This window comes from Symphalangus syndactylus, chromosome 5 (genome assembly GCF_028878055.3).
Source record: "Symphalangus syndactylus isolate Jambi chromosome 5, NHGRI_mSymSyn1-v2.1_pri, whole genome shotgun sequence".
Taxonomy (NCBI): domain Eukaryota; kingdom Metazoa; phylum Chordata; class Mammalia; order Primates; family Hylobatidae; genus Symphalangus; species Symphalangus syndactylus.
Window position 1 is genome coordinate 18,522,941 of NC_072427.2, and position 19,692 is coordinate 18,542,632.

At 43.6% G+C, this 19,692-nt stretch overlaps 1 protein-coding gene across 6 annotated transcripts in view; it reads left to right on the plus strand.

The window, feature by feature from the left end:
* Positions 1–19,692, plus strand: part of NTRK3 (neurotrophic receptor tyrosine kinase 3) — a 561,369-nt gene that overhangs the window by 498,097 nt on the left and 43,580 nt on the right. For all 6 annotated transcript variants that reach the window (XM_055277323.2, XM_063640134.1, XM_055277325.2 and 3 more), the window contains 2 exons: positions 3,505–3,677; positions 7,264–7,507. In XM_055277323.2, the coding sequence (XP_055133298.2) occupies positions 3,505–3,677; positions 7,264–7,507 (417 nt within the window). The remainder of the gene's footprint in view (positions 1–3,504; positions 3,678–7,263; positions 7,508–19,692) is intronic.

Below are 19,692 nucleotides of genomic sequence, written 5' to 3' on the forward strand. Positions count from 1 at the left end.
CGTGCGTGTGTGTGTGTGTGTGTGGTTGACCACTTAGGACTTTGAACATTTAGGAATGTGTGTATATCATATATATAGCATAAAAATGAGTTTCAGGATATTAATGAAGTCTGAAACTGAACATCCTTTGAAATATCTCCCCCTAAAAAAAAGAAAGTAAGATGGAGGGCAGCAGGGTTTGGACGACATGAAGATGCTGAATGACCCAGGAAGAGTTGGGAGCTGTCGAGAAGTTGTGTTCTTGCCATCTAGCCTATTTTCCTTCCATCCAAATAAACAGCCTTACTGAACCCTCTCCCCAAGGCAGAGTGGACATGACAGCTGGTGCACGTAGAGGGGAAGATAAGAAAGGGAAATGTCCCCGAACTTTGGAAGAAAGAGAGGGAGAGAAGGAGGGCAAATTCTAGGTCTCCTTTTTGTACTAAAGATCTGTACAAAGACCTGATCCAGGAGCCTCCCCGGCTTCAGAGACCTCTTGGCAAGATGCATGTCTCTACACTGATAGTTGGTGGCTATGATAAATTGGTTCTTTCCCATGCCACTGACTGGTGACCCATTTTGAGTTTTCCCAGCCATGGAGATATTAAATGTGGACCACACTGAGAGGGGCCAGAGAGTCACTGGCCCTATTTTCCTCCTCATTATTCTCCTCGTGTCACCTCTGTTCTAATTGCATCAATCCCTGGGGACAGGGCCACTGGTAGCTCCCAACCCTAGTTGCCATACCCCACATTTGGCCAATTAGGTAAGAACTTCAGGTTTGACTCAAGAGCTGGAAAGCCCATTTTGGAAGCATGGAGAAGGGATGTGGAAGACTGAAAGTGATGGTGGTTGCTTTGTGCCCATCTCTCAAATGAAGAACCCATCTCTGCCTCACAGTGCATGGTGCCAGCCTGGGGGACGCTGGCTGGTGCTGCTCAAGAGCTGAGAACAGAAATATCCCAGGGCTGTCATTGACATCCAGACTGTGGGAGAGAATGATTTAAAGAGATGGAGAGAGGCCATTTGGCTGGCCCCAAATTTGACCTACTTTTCCCTCTCATAAATCCAGCATTCACATAAATCTTATATTCTCCCATCCCACCCATGCTGGGTTCCGTTTTTTCCCCTTCTTCTTCTTCTTCATGAAAATAAATAAACCACTCTGTGTCATCAAATACCCATGACCCAGCCCATACAGCTCAAGGCTGCTGCTGGGAGCTGTGTCCCCAGGAGAGACACTCTCTCTCAACATGACTCTCTGACTTCTCAAATGTCTTTGTTCTGGCTGTAGGTAGACATTACATCCTATTCGTTTATTGTTAGGTAGCTTCCCAGAGCAAGCAGCCAGAGTTGAAGTGGAGAACACATAGAATCAGGTCTGGTAAAAATCAACAATGGGCTGATCACATGTCCTTGCCCTATCCTCAAGCCTGGCACCTTCGTTGGGCCCAGCCACTCTGTTGGCAGCCAACATCCCACCTCTTTCCTGACCCTCTCCTCTACACTTCCACATCCTTTTATTCCTCTGCCCACCATTCTCTTGGGGACCTGCCTAGTGGCTAATTTATCCCATAAATTAATTCAGGCAGGTGTACTGGACAGGTAAGTGTCCTGGGCACCAGACCCAAGCTATTACTTGTTATGTGATCTTTGGCAAGTTACTTCCCCATCCTGAACCCCAGTTATCTCATCTGTAAAATGGGAAAGTTATACTAGATAACTTTCAACATTTTTGTCAGCCATAGATTAATTTAATCAAGCAGTATTTTTATGAAGCTTCCAAATTTTAAAAAGAATAGAAGGTGGTGCTGGTTGAAGTTGAAGGGGCTTGATCTCTGGCTGGAAGACCACACCTCCACTTGATGACCCTAGAGGCATTGCTACTGAACTTTGGGGCACTGTGAGGCCCACCAGGAGAGTACTGAGGTCCAGTCAAACTCTAAGTGTCTGTCATTTAATTAGTGTGAATGTGAGCTGATTCCTGAACAGGCTCAGCCTCAGTTTCTCCAACCCCAGAAATGAGCAGGTAGGAGTAGATAATGTCTGGGGCCCTTTTCATGCTAAAAGTCCATCATTTCTGGTGTGTGCTAAGGGCTGAGAGGTTTGATGGACCCCTAGATGCACATCTTTTGGCATATTCACACTACTGCAGTTCTAGAACCAAGGAAGCCCTACAGATTTCAGATAATGGGTCTGCAAGGACAGGAGAAAGATCTCCGGTGAGGGAGACATTTTGGCACTTGCGTGGTCTATAGGAGAGGTCAGTCAGCCTGAAAAAGCCAGATGCCTAGCAGAGAGAATGCAAACCAATCTCTAGTCTGTCTGGATTGTCACTCCCCTGAAAATGGTGAGCCAATGTTACACTCACTTCCTCATTGCCTTGTGTTGTGTCTATTGAGATTGCTAAAGTGTGTCAGTTGAAACAACTCAATGTTTGGCCCCATTTGCCTTCTGGCCTCATAGGGAGGGTGGAGAGGCTGGAGAAATTGGGGCGCCCACCTGCATAAGCTGCTCCTTGTGCAGAAAGTGCCCCTCCTCTTCACAGACCATTGTCCATCTGGCCAGCATTGCTGGGCCCATGGCAGTGCCCTAACCAAGGTCCTTCAGATGTGCTCAAAGGCTTCATCTTTGGTTTTGTAGTCCCCTTCTGGTGCTGGGAAATCCACATGCACAACTTACACTCTACCTGGGTATATTCATCTTCCTGGGCCCTACAGGAAGTGGCCTGGTTTGCACCTCTTTCTCACACTTGAGTTTTCACCCTGACAGAGGCTGAATGGTGGCATTCTGGTGGCCCCCAGATGCTCCTTTCCATCCTGCACTAGGACTTTGCAGGACTCTGCCTGGCCCTGAGTGTATCTGAGATTTCTGTCCACTAACTGCCATTCCTGTAGCTGCCATCCCACTCTTCCCACCCTATTGCTTCCTCCAAACCCCTATTAGGAGAACACAGGTGTCTTCCAGAGGTCAAAGTGCTCACTCTCCTCTGCAAATGTAGATACCTTCACAATCTAAAAGCAAGGACTCCAAAAGACAAGGATATTTTATTGTGTTGCCTGCCCAGTTTCCAGTAGGCTATGAGCATGTGACTAATTCACAAAGCTAAAGCATTGGGGCAGTGGTTTTCACACTGTTTATTCTAGCTTTGGGACAGTTTCCCTCAAAGAAAACCTTAGGAGCAGGGGCTTTTGCCAGGCTTTCCTCCTCACAGCCCATCCAGCTGCCATGTACATTCACCCGCAGAAGCCCAGGGCTCTGTGAAGAATAGAGCTTGAAATCACTGGAGAGTACATGCGATGTGGATGTCAGAAAGTGGGTTTCTATTTCTGCAGGGATGAAAATGCTGGAGGAGGAAGGAGTCAGGCCTTATAATTCAGACTGTGCTTCATTGTCTTTAAATTCCATTTAGATTCATATTTATTGGTAACCCAGTGGTGTGTGGGGCCAGTTTCTTTCCAGGAGTAGAAAAGACAGCCCCCTGCCCTGTAGTTGTTAAACACCTGTGTCCTGCATCGTTCCTAGGCCCTGAAGGATCCCACCCTGGCTGCCCGGAAGGATTTCCAGAGGGAGGCTGAGCTGCTCACCAACCTGCAGCATGAGCACATTGTGAAGTTCTATGGAGTGTGTGGCGATGGGGACCCCCTCATCATGGTCTTTGAATACATGAAGCATGGAGACCTGAATAAATTCCTCAGGTAAGCAAGGATTGTCTTCCCCTGCACCTGACCCCAGTCCCACCAAACCCCTGGGGTTTTCCCTGGAGCCAGAAATTATACTACCCCCTCTAAACACTTACCTCTCAGGATGAGAAATTAGATGAACACATTCATTCTTATACATCATCTCCTTAGCAGCCAGATTCAGGCCTTTGTCCCCGGTTTGTATGGAAAACAAGTTGAGGATACTATGAGAAGTATCCTATACTATTCTTCCTCATTCCAAAATGGACTGAGAAGAAGACCAGGGTCTGGAATAGGTCCAGGAGGGGTCTGGAAGCCCCACAGCCTATGGCTTACAACTCCAAGATTCTAGGGCCACCCTTCTCTGACGTTGCAAATAGCTTTCTCCCTTTGTGCCTTAAGTTTCTCACTTGCAAAGTGAGGCTAGTATCATACACCCCTCCTGGAAACCTTCCTGCTAGAGACTTTTTGATGATGAATAAGAAGATCCAAGGTTACAATTCATCAGGTGGCAGAGATGGTTGAAACAAAAAGGGGACCGATTTTCTTCAGGCTAATTCTAGAACTGTGCTGTTCAGTACAGTGTCCACCTATGGCCACTTAAATTTAGATTTACATTAATTAAAGTTCAATAAGGTTTAAAAATTCATTCACGCCAGTTCCTCGGTTGCACTAGCCGTATTTCAAGTACTTGTTAGTTACATGTGGCTAGTTTTTACCATACAGGGAAGCACAGTATAAATATTTCCATCAGTAGAAAGTTCTGTTGGATAGTACTATTCTAAAAAGAAAGGATTTGTTGTAAGAAGGGTTTCTCTGAGCCAGAACAAGACTGTCTGGACTTCGAGGGCTCTTAATGTAACTGGTAAGAGACTGGAATGACAGCCAGAAGTTCTGGATGAAGTTTCAAGGGCGGCTCTCGCTTCCCAAGAGAAGACAGCATCTAGTGCAGAGTTAGGACTCCTCTGCCTTCCGCAGATGCCACTTCCAAACAGTGCCCAGATGTGGAAGGGACAGCCGTGTGAAAGTCTGTGGAACCCAAGGCCCCAGGAAGCAGATTAAACACTCAGGCCCTGTATACTTAGGGTGTGGCCTCTGCGACCACCACCATTTGAATCTCATTGAACTCTGTGGCTGAGGATAAGATTTCCAAAGTTCAAATGTAAATTATAGAAGGCTCTAGCCCACTCATCAAAAACTGCTAAGCATCCTCTTGAAGTGGGACATTCAATAGGGTGTTGTGGGTTTGAGGGGCAAAGAAATGAGTTAGTACCAGGCAATGGAATGGAGGACTCTCTGGAGCTCTGCTTATGAGTCAGGTTTCTATAAAGATGGCCCTGAAGACAATGAAAGCATTTGTAGGATGTTCTAAGCCTTCTAAACCTGGATTCACAATGAAATGGATTCCTTTCCTGGAGAACTTTGTCTTTAGCATAAGACAGATTTGGGTTCATATCTTGGATTTGTCACATCTTAGTTGAAAATTGGAGCAAGTTATTAAATCTTAATTTTCTCTCCTAGAAAACATGACTATTAATAACTGCTTCACGGGGTTGTTGCTATGAGTATTAAATGACTATATGTATAATGCTTAGACAAGTTTTGCAAGTAGTTCAGTGATCAGCCAATGGTAGCTGCTATTAACGTTATTACTATTACTATTTTATGAGAATTGTGAACCATGGTAGCTTCTAATCTAGGCAACACTCTTTCTCAATATTCGGGATAGCCCTCACTCTGTCCTTTTGTTCCCCTGGGGCCCAAGGGGCATGCCCTACTTTTTGCCACACCCTATCCTTACATTCAGCAGTACCTCTAGCCCCAAGAGCCACCAGCAGGGTTAAAGAGAGCTCCTAGGTGCCTCTGCACTACTGTCATGCATGATAAAAGGGAAGAGAAAGAAGACAGTAGAAGGGAAATAAAGAGTGAGAGCCTAGAGTAAAGGTAAGGAGTGGGAGAAGCAGAAAGTAAGAAGAAAAGAAAAAGGAGTACAAAAGAAACAGAAAGAAGTGTATAAGGTGAGGGGCAGTGCCAGTGCCTTGCCTTCTCCATGGCAGACAGCATGGGGAATGCACGCATGTGAGTACAGTTCTACAAGGACTTGCTGACACTCTGAAGACCTCTGTGTCTCTATGGGATCCCTTCCTGAAGACAGCAGGGGGGAGTCTCTCTAAATCAAGGCTCGACAGTCTTCCTGGGGCAATTTTGCAGCAAAATCTGAACTTTAGCCTCCACTACTGACCAGATTCCCAGTAGGTTCCATTAATCTGTCTTCCTAGGCTCTATCGGTCGAGGGTGCGCTTCTAAAGAATTCTGAGACCAGAAACTCTTAGCAACAGGCCACACCAGCCCTTCCTGGGAGGCGTCCTGTTGGCTGCTCTCACAAACACAGCCTCCATAACCTGCAGGCCGACCCTGCCTGCTCTCGCATCTCCACATTGGTGGTGTTGAGAGGCAGGCTGGAGTGCACTCTCGAGGTAGACAGAAGAGAGGGCTTCTCTGCTTCCCCCTCTTCCTTGCGAGCTGATGCAGCCTTCCTCCTTCTGAGGAGTGAGGTAGGCAGAGCCCACCGGAGATAGTAAGAGGGATGTGCTCCTACTTAATGGTGCTTTTCAGAGGAAATCGGAGAAGCAGTAAAGCAGGCAGAGGCCTTGCTGTACACCAGGGCTCCTTGGTCCACAACTTCATAAATAAGGGCCCTGGGTGTGGTTACGGCTCATTGGGCTTTCTAGAGAAAAGAGTGAATGCTAAAAGTGACTGATATGACCAGGCAAGGTGTTAGAATAACAAATCCGGGCTTGATTTGGGATGGAATGCGTTCTGGGGGTACCCCAGACCCATGCTTCAAGGTCAGAGGCTCTCTCCACTGTGCGCTGCTATGGCCATAAGTTACCTAGTGCTAAGCAGTGTAGTGGAGTGGTTAGGAGTGTCCTAGTGCCACTGAGCATGGACTGCCAGCATCAGCCCTGGGAGCTAGTGGAAAATGCAAATGAGCAAGCTCACCTAGCCAATCAGAATCCTAGGGGGCAGGGCCAGGGAATCTTGGAACAAGCACTTCCAGTGATCCTTTTAGAAGCTCTCTTTTTACAGTCACATGTCTGGTTTCAGATCCTGCTTCCTGATTTCCCATATGGCCATTCTGGACCTCTGGGACTTTGGCTGAGCAATCTCATCATTTTGTGCCTCAATTTCTTTATTTCAAAATTGAGGTGGGAAAATTGAGTGAATTACAATATTTAAAACAATCAGAGCATATAGTAAGGGCTATGGCAGTTATTTGTTATTTTGCTAATTATTCCATAATAGCCATCTAGCACCTGTGAAAATCCTAGGACGCAGTGAAATATTAAAAAGAGTAGGTTTATTCCCTCTTCCATCTGAGTATGTCTGCTCTCATCTTAGAATCTGGTTGTGGAGTTTCACCTGTACCCACACACACATAATCTAATTTGGGGCAGATAAAAATGGGCCATAGGCAGGATGGAAAGGAAAATTTTATTTATTTCAGCGGGGCATTCTAGAGGGCAGGGACCCAGGAAGGCCTTTCTCCTTGATCTCCTGATTTCTCTCTGCCCCCTCTCTTCTCCCCACGCTCTTGCAGGGCCCATGGGCCAGATGCAATGATCCTTGTGGATGGACAGCCACGCCAGGCCAAGGGTGAGCTGGGGCTCTCCCAAATGCTCCACATTGCCAGTCAGATCGCCTCGGGTATGGTGTACCTGGCCTCCCAGCACTTTGTGCACCGAGACCTGGCCACCAGGAACTGCCTGGTTGGAGCGAATCTGCTAGTGAAGATTGGGGACTTCGGCATGTCCAGAGATGTCTATAGCACGGATTATTACAGGGTAAGGTGACTTTCCCAGCTGCAGGACTCAGCCACAAAGCTAGCGCCTTGCTTACATGTCTTTTTCATTGTCCATTAACCCTGTCACTCTGGCACACACATATACACACCCATGCCCAGACATGCACTCAACAGTTATCTTTTGGCCTCTCTTGCATCTTGACATACCTGTTTATTATGTTATCAATTGCCTACTCCTCCTTTCTTCTTGGACATTTAACCGAACTGTGATCTGTACATTGCAATAACATATGCATTGTGTTCTTACGTGCTTCAATACTCATTCTTCATGTAAACATACTCATACATGTATATGTATGTGCCCAAACACACACACAGACACACCCAACTTGATACTACATTTAATGTCTCCCTACCTAGTCCCAGATCTAGCTTCACCCATGACACATTTTATTCTCTGAAATTATCTTGTGATTATGTAAGAATTATCTTGTTTCCAAAAGTAGATCTTGATGAGAAGAGGAAACCTAAGTAAAGTAACAAAGATGGCTAATATATTGCTGAGTATTATCCAAATGGACTAGAAGAGATGAGGAAAGGAAGCATATTATCTGTTGCCAACTTTGGAGAGAGGACAGGTTAGACCTTAGAAAAGCTTTCTGATTGCGATAAGATCCATCCTGCTCAGTTTTACCTTCATATAGTCATCTACTTTACATTAACAAGAGTCTTATTTTGCTCCTAAAATCTTTTTTTTTCCCTAAGTCTTTGGGAATCTTTTTTCCATGGATTATTGACTGATTCTGATAGTGTTATTATTTCCAGGGAAAGGATGAATGGCCATGAGTGTCACTTATCTCAGCAAGGGGAAATATGAGTGCAACCTGAGACACAGAGATAACTTCTGCAAACTGAGTGAGGGCAGATTGCTAAAAAATACAGAAGATCCAATGCTGGGCGCGGTAGCTCATGCCTGTAATCCTAGCACTTTGGGAGGCTGAGGTGGGTGGATCATGAGGTCAGGAGTTCAAGATTAGCCTAGCCAACATGGTGAAACCCTGTCTCTACTAAAAAATATAAAAATTAGCTGGGTGTGGTGGTGGGTGCCTGTAGTCCCAGCTACTTGGGAGGCTGAAGCAGGAGAATTGCTTGAACCTGGGAGGTGGAGGTTGCAGTGAGCCGAGATCACGCCACTGCACTCCAGCCTGGGCGACAGACCGAGACTCTGTCAAAAAAAAAAAAAAAAAAAAACCCAAAAACAGAAAATCTATTTTTGGGACATCAAAGGAAAGAAGAGTTTGGATAGATGTTATAAGGAGAGTGTGGGACAATGTTTTGGAGGTCAAGGAATGTCTTATTCCTTTTCAGCTGTTATAACAAATACCACAAACGTGATAGGTTACAAAATACTGAAGTTTATTTCTCATGGTTCTGGAGGATGGGAATTGCAAGATCAAAGTGCAAACAAATTAATTGTCTGGTAAAGGTCTGCTTCCTCATTTATAGATGGCCATCTTCTTGCTGTGTCTTCTTCATATGGCAGAAGGGTTAAGAGATCTCTCTGGCATCTCTTCCATATGAATACATTGCCCTCATAACCTAGTCACTTCCCAAAGGCCTCACGTCCTAACACCATTACCTTGCGGCTGTTCCAACATATGAATTTGGGGGGTACACAAACATTCAGTCTATAGCCAGGATCATGGTAGCCATTTGTCTCATCTTTGGAGAAATGAGTGATCATACCGTGAGTCAAATAGATATGATTGTCCTGTTGGCCTGAGCATAGTGGACCAGAGGCTGGGAATTTGAGGTATGTGCAGATCAGTTCTATCTGGATGTTCCTGATGGCCTAAAGGAGATTACTCAGACATTAAAACAGATCAGTCAAGACACTTCATTTTAGCAATAGTTTGGAGAAAAATGGAATGTTTGAGAAATGACCTTAGTGGTTAGAAAGTGACTTGTTTGTTGTACAACCAAAGAATGGCAGATGATGTACCATCATGAGAGAATATAAGACAAAGCATAGGATGTCCACAGCAAGCTGGGCAGCCTCACTAGCCACCTGTCCTGTCCAGTATTCACAGGTATGGAAAAGGGGACATGATGTGGCAGTAGTCACAGACCGATGACCAGGGCAGACCTGCCAGAAAATATCAAAGAGGAGTCTTTCTTTAGTGTCTAGACCATACTTTTCATTCATTTCCAAGAGGGGCATTCGTGTGGTTACTAAGAGGGGGATCGGTCATAGATTTCCTAGAGTCTGGCTGGAGCTGGCATCATTTAATTGCCTTTCCACTTTGTTTAATGGGGTTTGCTGATCTGTCTGACTGTGCTCAGATCTATGTTGGTGTTGATGAAAACGAGGGATGGCTTATTGTTTTTCTCTGTGAAAGGCAGATGTTTGATTATGCCAAGCTGATAACTACTGACTTCACTGGAGTCTTAGGAAACGATGTCTGACCAGAATGTGCTAACTGACCCTTCAAACTTGCTTCTAGATGTGCTGTTAATATTTATTGAAACTGGTTTAAAAGAGGAAAAACAAAAAATAGAAAGATCACATCCCCAATTGATATTTCTTTGTCCTTGCTTTAACAACTGTGAACTGTTGCTCTTTATGCCCGAAAGGGCTAGGAGGAATACATCTATCTAATTTCTGTGGGTGCCAGGGTAGATTAGAATTTAAGGAAGGGAGAGTGAGGTGGGAAAATGTACACACTACAGGAAACCTCAATTCCTTCTTTATGAGTGCTAAGGGCGATGTTAGCCAAGGCCAGCTAGCTTGAAATATATATTTTTGGTCCCAAGAAAGTTTGAATAAAAAAGGATAACTCTTACAGTAAAAACACAGCACACCATTGGAAATCTGTGTATTCTACTGATGAGATATTTAAAGACCAGCTTGTGGCATATCTTCATGTTCACTTACTCACAGTGTCCTAATGTATACACCACTCCTCATTCCCTACTTTTCTGTAAAATGAAAGGCAGAAGTAGATTTGCCTGAAGTCACATCACAATGAACCCCGAAGTCTTATTATCCATATTGGAAGACATTGGAATGACAATGGAATTCTTGGATTTAGGCCTAATCTTACCTGTGTTCACATCCTAATGTGCAACCACCATTAGCAACCATGTAACCTGAATGCATTTTCCCCTAACCTCTGTTCGATTTTTCTATCATTAAAGTGAGAACAAAAATATTCACTCAACAGAGTTGTGTTGATGTTAAGCAAGTTAATTTGTATAAAGAGCCTGTAGTACAATACTTACTGGATAAACTCTTATTTATATTATCTTACTAGTCCCCCTCACATCCAAGCCAAGACAACTCTGTGGATAATTTTATTTCCATATGCAATTCCTGGGATAGAGAGAGGGACTCCCTGACCACTAGAAGATAAACTGGATCATGCAGCTGCTCCAAAGGAGTAGGATTTTACATTGACCACCTCAGGAAAATGTCTTTCTTAAGTTTTCAACATGGATAGAAATACTGGGTCATCAATACTTGCCTCTTCGTCTCATAAATGTTTATAGGGTCTTGCTCATGAATCCTAGAGCTAAGTCCACATTTGGGTGATTTATGTAAAACTTTTGTTCAGTATACATCGGCTGAGGCCTTGGGGGAATGCTCTGATTTGTCAGATCACGAGAATACTGTGAAGGATTCTCTCTATGAGCTGATACCCCGGGACAGGTTTGTACCTCTCTGCTATCACTGATTACTGAAATCAGTTGGGCCTAAAAGTTTGTTGGCTTCTTATGCCTAACACCAGTAAGTGCAGATAATCCAGGTGTGTGTGTGTGTGTGTGTGTGTGCATACATGTGTGCTTGCCTGCCCAGTGCAGATTCCAGAATGTGCATATAAGGGCATGGGGAGAGATGGAGATAAACTCCTCCTTATAGTCTTTCTTTTTCATTTTTAATTTATTAAAATGAAGAGGCACCATCTGGCTCATGCATAAGTGGTATACAGACGATTTACAAAGGTGAACTGCCTAATTTCCTGTTATACATTTAGAGAGAGAAAACAAACATTCCCACACCAGAACACCAGAGCGATTTGTTCTCTCTTCTTAAGACATTCACAATGACAAACACCTTTTCCTTCTGTGAATCACTGACTCAATGCTTCCAAGATTACCTTTACACTGGCTTTGACAAGGGTAGGCTTTGGGTACCATTATATCTTTCTAAGAACATCAGAGAACACTAAGAGATTGATAGTCAAATCTAGAATTAAAGTTTTGAATGTCCTGAAGGGGAGAATGTTGAGGTTTCAGAATACAGATGTTTTCAGATGTTTTGATTTGGGGAGAGGAGTCAATACACTGAGATCAGGGAGGAATGGAGTGAGGGGGGAATGGAGTCCTACTAATGTAGAGCTCCAGGAGTGTTCCTTTCTGTTCATCCTGCTGTCCTGTAGGCCTGTGTGCTGTCCTGAGTGACAGTACCTGGCACTTGATAGGCACCTAATAAAAGTATGAATGAATGAAGTCAGAAAGGGAATTTAGAGTTAGGCAATAGGTCATTCCAGACCAAGAGAAACCTAGACAGATAACCAGATGCTCACTAAGGGGAGGTGAGCCTTTGGAGATGATGTGGAAGGCAGCTGCAGGCAGCAGGAGCAAGTCTTATCTAATCAAGCAGTGCATTATCCCGGGAGAATGTTCAGAGGAGGCAAATGAGTGATGGTCTGAGTCAAGGATGACCCACTTCAGGTTCTGGTAGAAGACAGAACTGAGTGTCTAGGACATGATGGGGTAAGTATGCTAAAAATCCAGGTGGACACACAGGTGTGGGTCATAAGCAGGTCTGGCAGCAGGTAGTAAGGCATTGGATTCTAAGCTGGAGATTCTGGGTCAGGGTTCCCAGAAACTCCTAGAAAGACAGTAACAATAATCCCTAGGAAGTGAGAATCATTTAGAATGAGCCAAGCATACTGGAAGAATATTTGATTTCATGGATGTCTTGGTGTCCCCATAGCAGATGAAAAGTTGTAAGCTCTTGGACCCACACTGCCTTGGTTTGATCTCTGCTCCTATAATCCCTGATTGCATGACCTTTGGCAAGTTACTTGTCCTTTCTGTGCCTTCAACTGTAAAATGGAGCCAATATCCCCTATCACATGCATTTTCTGTAAGGACTAAGAGTTAAAAATATAAAGCTCTTAGGATGATAAATAATAAATATTAATTATTGTCTTAGTCTGTTCTGTGTTGCTATAACAGAATACCACAGAATGGATAATTTATTAAAGAAAGATATTTATTTCTTGTGGTTCTGGAGGTTAGGCAGTTCAAGATCGAGGGGCCTCATCTGGTGAGGGCCTTCTTGCTGTGTCATAACATGGCAGAAGACATCACATGGCAAAAGACCAAGAATGGGCCAAACTTGCTTTTATAGTAAACCCACTCTTGTGATAACAAACCCACTCTCATGACAACAACATTAATCCATTCATGAGGGCAGAGCTCTCATGATTAATCACCTCTTAAAGGTCTCACCTCTCAACACTGTTGCATTGGGGTTAAGTTTTCAACACAGAATCTTTGGAGGACACTTTCAAACCCTAGCAATTATTGGAGCTAAAATATGAATGCTTTCTCCAATTCCAAAATGGACAAGGCTTACCTAGACATATTAGTTAAGGTAGGCCAACTGCTGTATCAAATAGATACTCAGATATCTAATGGTTCCAACACAAATAGAAGCTCATTTCTAGGTCACATAACAGTGTGAGTAGGTGAATTCACTGGAGGAGTAGTCCTCTGCTACACCATCATTCAGGCTCATGGAGCTCTACCCTTTTCCTTGTGTGGGGTCCTTGGTCATGCTAGGCATTTATCTATGTCCCAACCAGCTAAAAGGAGAAACTGGCATGAAGGAGTGTGTGTGGGATGTTGTTAATAGACCTGGCCTGAAAGTGGGGACTAATCACTTTCTCTCATGGCAAGAACCCAGTTATATGACCTTCCTATTTAAAAAGGTGGCTGAGAAATGGAACATAGCTGTGTCCCACATAGAAGAGAAAAAACCTGAATTGTACTGCATAGCTGGCAATCTCTTCCAGAGTTAAGGATGAAGAAAAACTACATTGTTTTTCAACATTCCATCCCAGCAGCAAATTATCCCATATCCAATTATTTATCAGGAAAGATAGGCCAAGCCGTTCTTACTTTGTATTGCTACTCTGAACGTGGAGAGAGTTATTTTGCAAGGCCCTCTTTTTCTGTTCTCCTTGCAAACTCTTGGTGTCCCATGCTTTTCTAAGCAATGGAAGAGCTTGGTCCCACCTGCCATCTTGGTGCTTTGATTCATCCTCCAGGAAAGCAGAAGAGTAAATTCAAGAAACTACGTCCTATGAATTGGGTGGGGGAAAGAAACAATGTTCCAAATCAAAGGGAATATAAGTTAATAGATAAGAAAACACATCTAGAAGAAAAACAGGGAAGAAATACAAACTAGAGCAACTTCTATTCCAAATCCATGGTAGTAAAGGAGGAATCCAGAGCATGTCCAAATTCTAACTGAAGGCATCCAGTATTGTCTAAAGAAGGGTTAAATCCTTGACTAAAAGCCTGGGTTGTTTTCCACCAGCAGGTCAAAGGATGGGCTTCAGAAACTCTAAGACTTCCTGAAATTATATGAGTAATATTGAGTGGGGTGTTGTATTTCCTTTTTTGTTTTTTGAAGGTTCAGGGCTTTTAAGAGGATCCTAAAGATATTTATGGCCCATTGACTTTACTGGAATGAATTTCCCAGCATGTCAGTCCTGAGAGAGCAAGACAGAGATCCAGGGACTGTACCAATATGAGAGCTCTGGAAGGCAGCCCCCTCATTAATTTAATGGGAGGACCTGAGGTGCAGCAAAGCTGAGGCTTTATCAGATGCTCTCGAAGGTGCCTTCCAGTTTTATGATCAACAAGAACATTGACTGATTACTCAGTCACCAGAGCTGAGAGCCTGAGGCTCCCCTAAGTCTTTTTGACCAGTTAGTTCTTGCCTTCAAGTCGGGAGAAGCTCTTAGATGGAAGTCAAGTGGTTGGCAGTGTACTGAAGAGAGCCAGTGGTCTATGAGATAACTTGGTTTTAGGTAATTTTAAAGGTAAAAACAAAAGCTAGTGATGGTAATTTGAGGCAACTGACTTTTAGGATCACAGGGTTCCACCATGCTTTCTGCTCTTCGTTGGAACTTTGAGAATCTCATTTAGTAAGTGGCACCTCTCTTCCCTGCCCAGATGATGTGTCTGTGCCCACTGAGGCAGAGAAGCCAGGCAGATGAAGATTATAAAGTACACTTGAGTAACGATACAATTCTTGCTGATGGCGATTTCAGTGTGCAGCAACAATAGTTTTTTTTTTTTTAAATACCAAGTCCTCTAATCTTTATAGCAAGATTAGGCATTCCAGCTCAGTCATAGCAGCCTGGGAATATTGCAGACTTTGCTCTGCAGAGGCAGAAGTTTTGCTGCTCGTTTCTCCTCTTTGTAGGGAGAAGATACTCATCAGAAAGGGGAAGGGGTTGTGGCCCCATGCACAGTCCCCAAAATCAGACAAGCTTTTTCTCCCAAGGGGTGAGATTAAGACTGGAGCGCTTTCTGCATTAGACTTGTTATTCCAATAAGGTGTCCCTGCAGTTGGAAGCCTGAAACAGTGCAAAGAGGAAGGGGTCCATCACAAGTCTATTCATGTCCACATAGGCAAGCAGTTGCCAGCTACACTCAGAATCATATAGTTCCTTCCTCTGAGGCCAGGAGTAGGGAGGCTGGACCCCTAGCTTAACTGGTGATAAAGGATTAGCAGCTAGGCGTACTAGTTCTTGAGGGATGCTGACCCTGTTTGGAGAGGCCTTATCCAGATTTGTCCCTTTGGTTTTAGCCATTAGGTACTCCTAAGTAGACCCAGGCACCAACGAAGAAGTGATGCTGGCTGTCAGGAGATGAGGGTCTTGTACTGGCTGTCCAGTGACCAGACTCTGTTTACTGTGTTTGATTCTTCCTTTGCTGTTTTTGAAATATCGTAATAATCTTTAACCATGGTCCTATTTATATAGAGGAGAAAAATGGGGGAGCATTGTATTCCATTCTCGAGGAAGTGGTTTTCCCAAATTTTTATAACAAAATTTTATTTGAGAGTAATTTTAGATGTACAGAAAAGTTGCAAAAATAGTGTAGAGAACTCTCATACATCCTTCACTCAGTTTTTCCTCCTATTGACATCGTGTGGAAACCAGGGTACCTTGGCAAAAATTAAGAAATTAACAGTGACACAAATTATTAACTAAACTACAGACTTTGTTTAGATTTTACCAGCTTTTCCACTAATGCACATTTTACTGTCTCAGGATTCACTCTGGGATACCAAACCAATCTTACTTAAGGGCAGTGGAACTACCGTAGTCAAAGCAGGGGTAAGGGGATGGATCCTCCATTGCCCACAGTCTCTCCTTTGATACCCTATGCCCTCGATGCACCCTTAGGAGCCTCCAGGATTCCACAGTTCAGTTTTCTGCAACAGAGATAGGTGGGCTATAAGACACCCTCCTGCAATACCAATCCCAGAGGTGCTGAGAAACCCTATTTCGTGAGCAAATTATAACTCCAGATTCTTACAAGAATCCTTTAGAACTGTGCAGTCTGGGGCAGCCATCTTCATATAGCAAGTGGACAGGGCTGGAGTTACCATTCTCTGCTGGAGTTTAGGGGTCTAGAGGAAGGTATGGGATCTTCTTAAATTCCCAGCCCTAAACCATGCGTTTGTTCTCTTCTTCAGCTTTGGGAGAGGGTGCGTTGTGCTAATCAGGAGACGTGGCCACGGACTGGAGAGACTTCCAAGTGGGGCTCAGAGCTTTAGTTGCCTGAGCATCTGCTATAGGACTGGGTGTCGTGATATGCACATCTCAAGTGAATTTTGAAAAACAACTTAAATGCTAAGACCTATTAAGTTGTACAAAGCTGCTGAGGGAATGAACACAGAAAGAGGTGTGTGAGATACATTTATGCTAATTATAAGTATTACAACCTTATTTCCTTGATTAAAGCCAGTGGATCTGCACACTAGTTATGTACAAAATATCAGTCACTTTGGAATACAAAAGTCTGTGGAGGGACAGTGCTGATATTTAGGACATCTTGGTCTCAGTGCCAGTTCTGTGTCCAGGTTCCAAATCAGAGATTTCACTTTCATCTCTAAAATCTGGAGTTTGGATTCCAGCCATATGATCTCTTTGAGGTTTTGCTTTCGATGGAACTAAGTTCTGTGTGTAATAATAAGTGAGAAGGAGACTTTATTTTTTTAGGATAGGAGGGAGACATGGCCAAAGGTATAATAATAACGTCAAACTTGTCTTAACCAGTCTGTACTGTTGCTCTGACTCTAGACCATAGCTCTTCCACAGCTCAGCCCCTTTTTTCCTTCCTGATAAAAAAAAAACAAACAACAAAAAAACAAACAAACAAACAAAAAAAAACTCCAGTTTTGAAGCAGACTCTTCCACATTACCTGGATCTAGTTTAGTGACTAAAGTTTAATTTCTGCTCCACCCTCTCCTTCCTGTTTGAGATATTGAGGATAATTGGCCAAAATTCACCCTGGTGGGTAGAAGAATTACCTGAACAGAATTTCTTTGTATTTTTCCAAGGATGAGGGTTATCTAATTATTCCTATCATCTTTGCACCCCCATATCTCCACCCTTTCTAGACCATTTTATACTTTATTTCAGTATGGTGGTAATGCTGGGGACATCTACCTGCAACTCAGGCATTCTGAAAAGTATAGAACTGAATACAGAAAAGAATCTGGTATTTTCCACCCTGGGACACTCTGGCAATCTGGAGAGAAGATGACCTGGAGAGGGCATGATGACCAGGAGGTTGAGGTGCAAAGAACCAGGCTCTAACAATGAAGTAATGAAGTTATTTTGTGAATTCTCCCTTCAATGTCCTAAGGATATTAGTCCTGGGAAGTGCCCTCCCATTTTTGTTTATTGGCTCTTGGCAGCCAGTGACAAATGTGGGAACTAGAATGCAGGAGTAGAAGCCAAGAAACCTAGATTCAGTCTCTCTGCCATGACTCCTGACATGGAACAGATCCCTTTCTTGCCCAGGACCTGAGTTTGTCATTTGTAAAGTGGACATTTCTCATCTTTCTTCTACACTGTTGTAAGGCTTTTCATCTTTTCACAAGTACTGGCCACACCAATAGCATTATTGTCTGCCATTGCATGGAAACTAGGTTGAGAGTTTGTGGGATGTACTCAAGTTTCCTTTTTAGATACATCTGTGGCTTCACTGCTTCTTTTCCTGGACTGGGACTGAAAGGACTGAGTCCCAGTTCAGTCACTCGGTTTCTTTGATGACATTGTGTTTAGATCAATGTTCTTAACCTCAACTTTAGTTAACACTTCTCTCTCATGAGGTTAAATTAGATGCTTAGTTTCCAAACACATTTGCACATTTGCTAACCCTGTCCATGTTGGTTTATTTCCTGCCCTCATACCACATTCCCTAGCCATTAGCAAGATCCATGTGTGAGGGATGGGATTCAATTCAATTCCTTATCCATGTGCTAAGATGAATAGAACACAAGGAAATAAAAATCTCATAGGGAATATAGGAACAGATAAAAATGTGTTGCTCTACCATAAGCCAAAGAGAGGCAAATTGTATAAAAGGCAGTTAAAAATGTCTAAAGCTTATCTAAGTAGAGGAATGGCATGGGTCTTGAGGGGTTGGTTGGCAGTCTGGATTAAATTTTAGGAAGATATCTCCATCAGAGAGGTTAGCATGAGCAAAGGCATGGAGGGAGCTTGGAGGTAAGGAAACCAGGAGAATGATCTAGAATGGTGTGTGATTCAACTGGCCAAAACTAAGGATCTATGGAAGATGCATGGAAAGAAATGTTGGTAAAGGAAAGACCACCATGGCAGCTTTTGAAAGGCCAACTATTTTGGCTTAGGTAGTCAATAGACAGTGACAGAGGATTTGTCATCTGTTGAAGTGTGAATCAGGTCATGTGTAAGGACAATTCATAAGGCAGTGGCATGTGGGATAGATTGCTGGAAACCAAGACCATAAACACAGGCCATCACACTGGCCCAGGAAAGAGGCAGTGAGATCCTGTGCCACAGTGGTAGCCATAGAGTATGGAAGAGAAGCCATTAGGATCCATGGGCTCAGGACTACGAACTGGAGACTGGCTGTTCCCACAGGCTCAAAGCCACTTGCAGTTTGTAAGGGGCAACTATGAAAACAAACAAACAAACAAAAAAACAAACAAACAAAAACACAAAAAAACAGTGAAATGGAGGGTCAGGATGTGTCTTCATCCATTCTGAGGTGCTATAAAAAACACCTGAGGCTATGTAATTTATAAAGAAAAGAGATTTAATTGGCTCATATCTCTGAAGACTGTGCAAGAAGCATGGTGCCAGCATCTGCTTCTGGTAAGGACGTCAGGAAGCTTCCAATCATGGCAAAGGAGGAGCAGGAGTGTCACATGGTGAGGGAGGGAGCAAGAGAGAGAGGAAGGAGTGGTGCCAGACTCTTTAATGACCAGATCTCATGGGAACTAAGATTAATAACTCGCTTACTACCTGGAGAATGGCACCAGGCCATTGCCTCAGGGATCCACCCCCATGATTCAAAGGCCTCCGACCAGGCCCCACCTCCAACACTGGCGATCAGATTTCCACATGAGATTTGGAGAGGACAAATACCTAAATAAACCAGGATGGATTTTTTAAATTGTATCTTTTAGGCCACCAAGTCCATTCTGCATCCTTAAAGTGTTAGAAACAACTGAGCAAATGCCAAATCATTCAATTTTAAAGAAACATATAGCTGGAGGGAGCCTTAAATGTCATCTATTTCACCCTTGAGGCACCAGGCAGAATAGCATCAAAATAATCCCAGACAGATGGTTTGCTGGCTCTATCCCAGTGCATCTTCTGAGATTCCACGGGTTTCCTTCCTTATTCCTTCCAGCTGTGGGACAGGGAAGCTATTTTCAGTGAGAGGTTTGTGTTTTTCTTTCTAATTGTTAACATTCTTTAGAAGTGGGAAGTTCTCAGTTATGTGTAGCGAGAGTCCTACCTGCTACAAGGTAAGTCTGTTTCATCCTATGTCCTTAGTGGAGATAAATGTGGTTTATATTATAAAACAGACATTATAAGACTCAGAAAAACTAAGAAGAACCTCAATGTGACCAA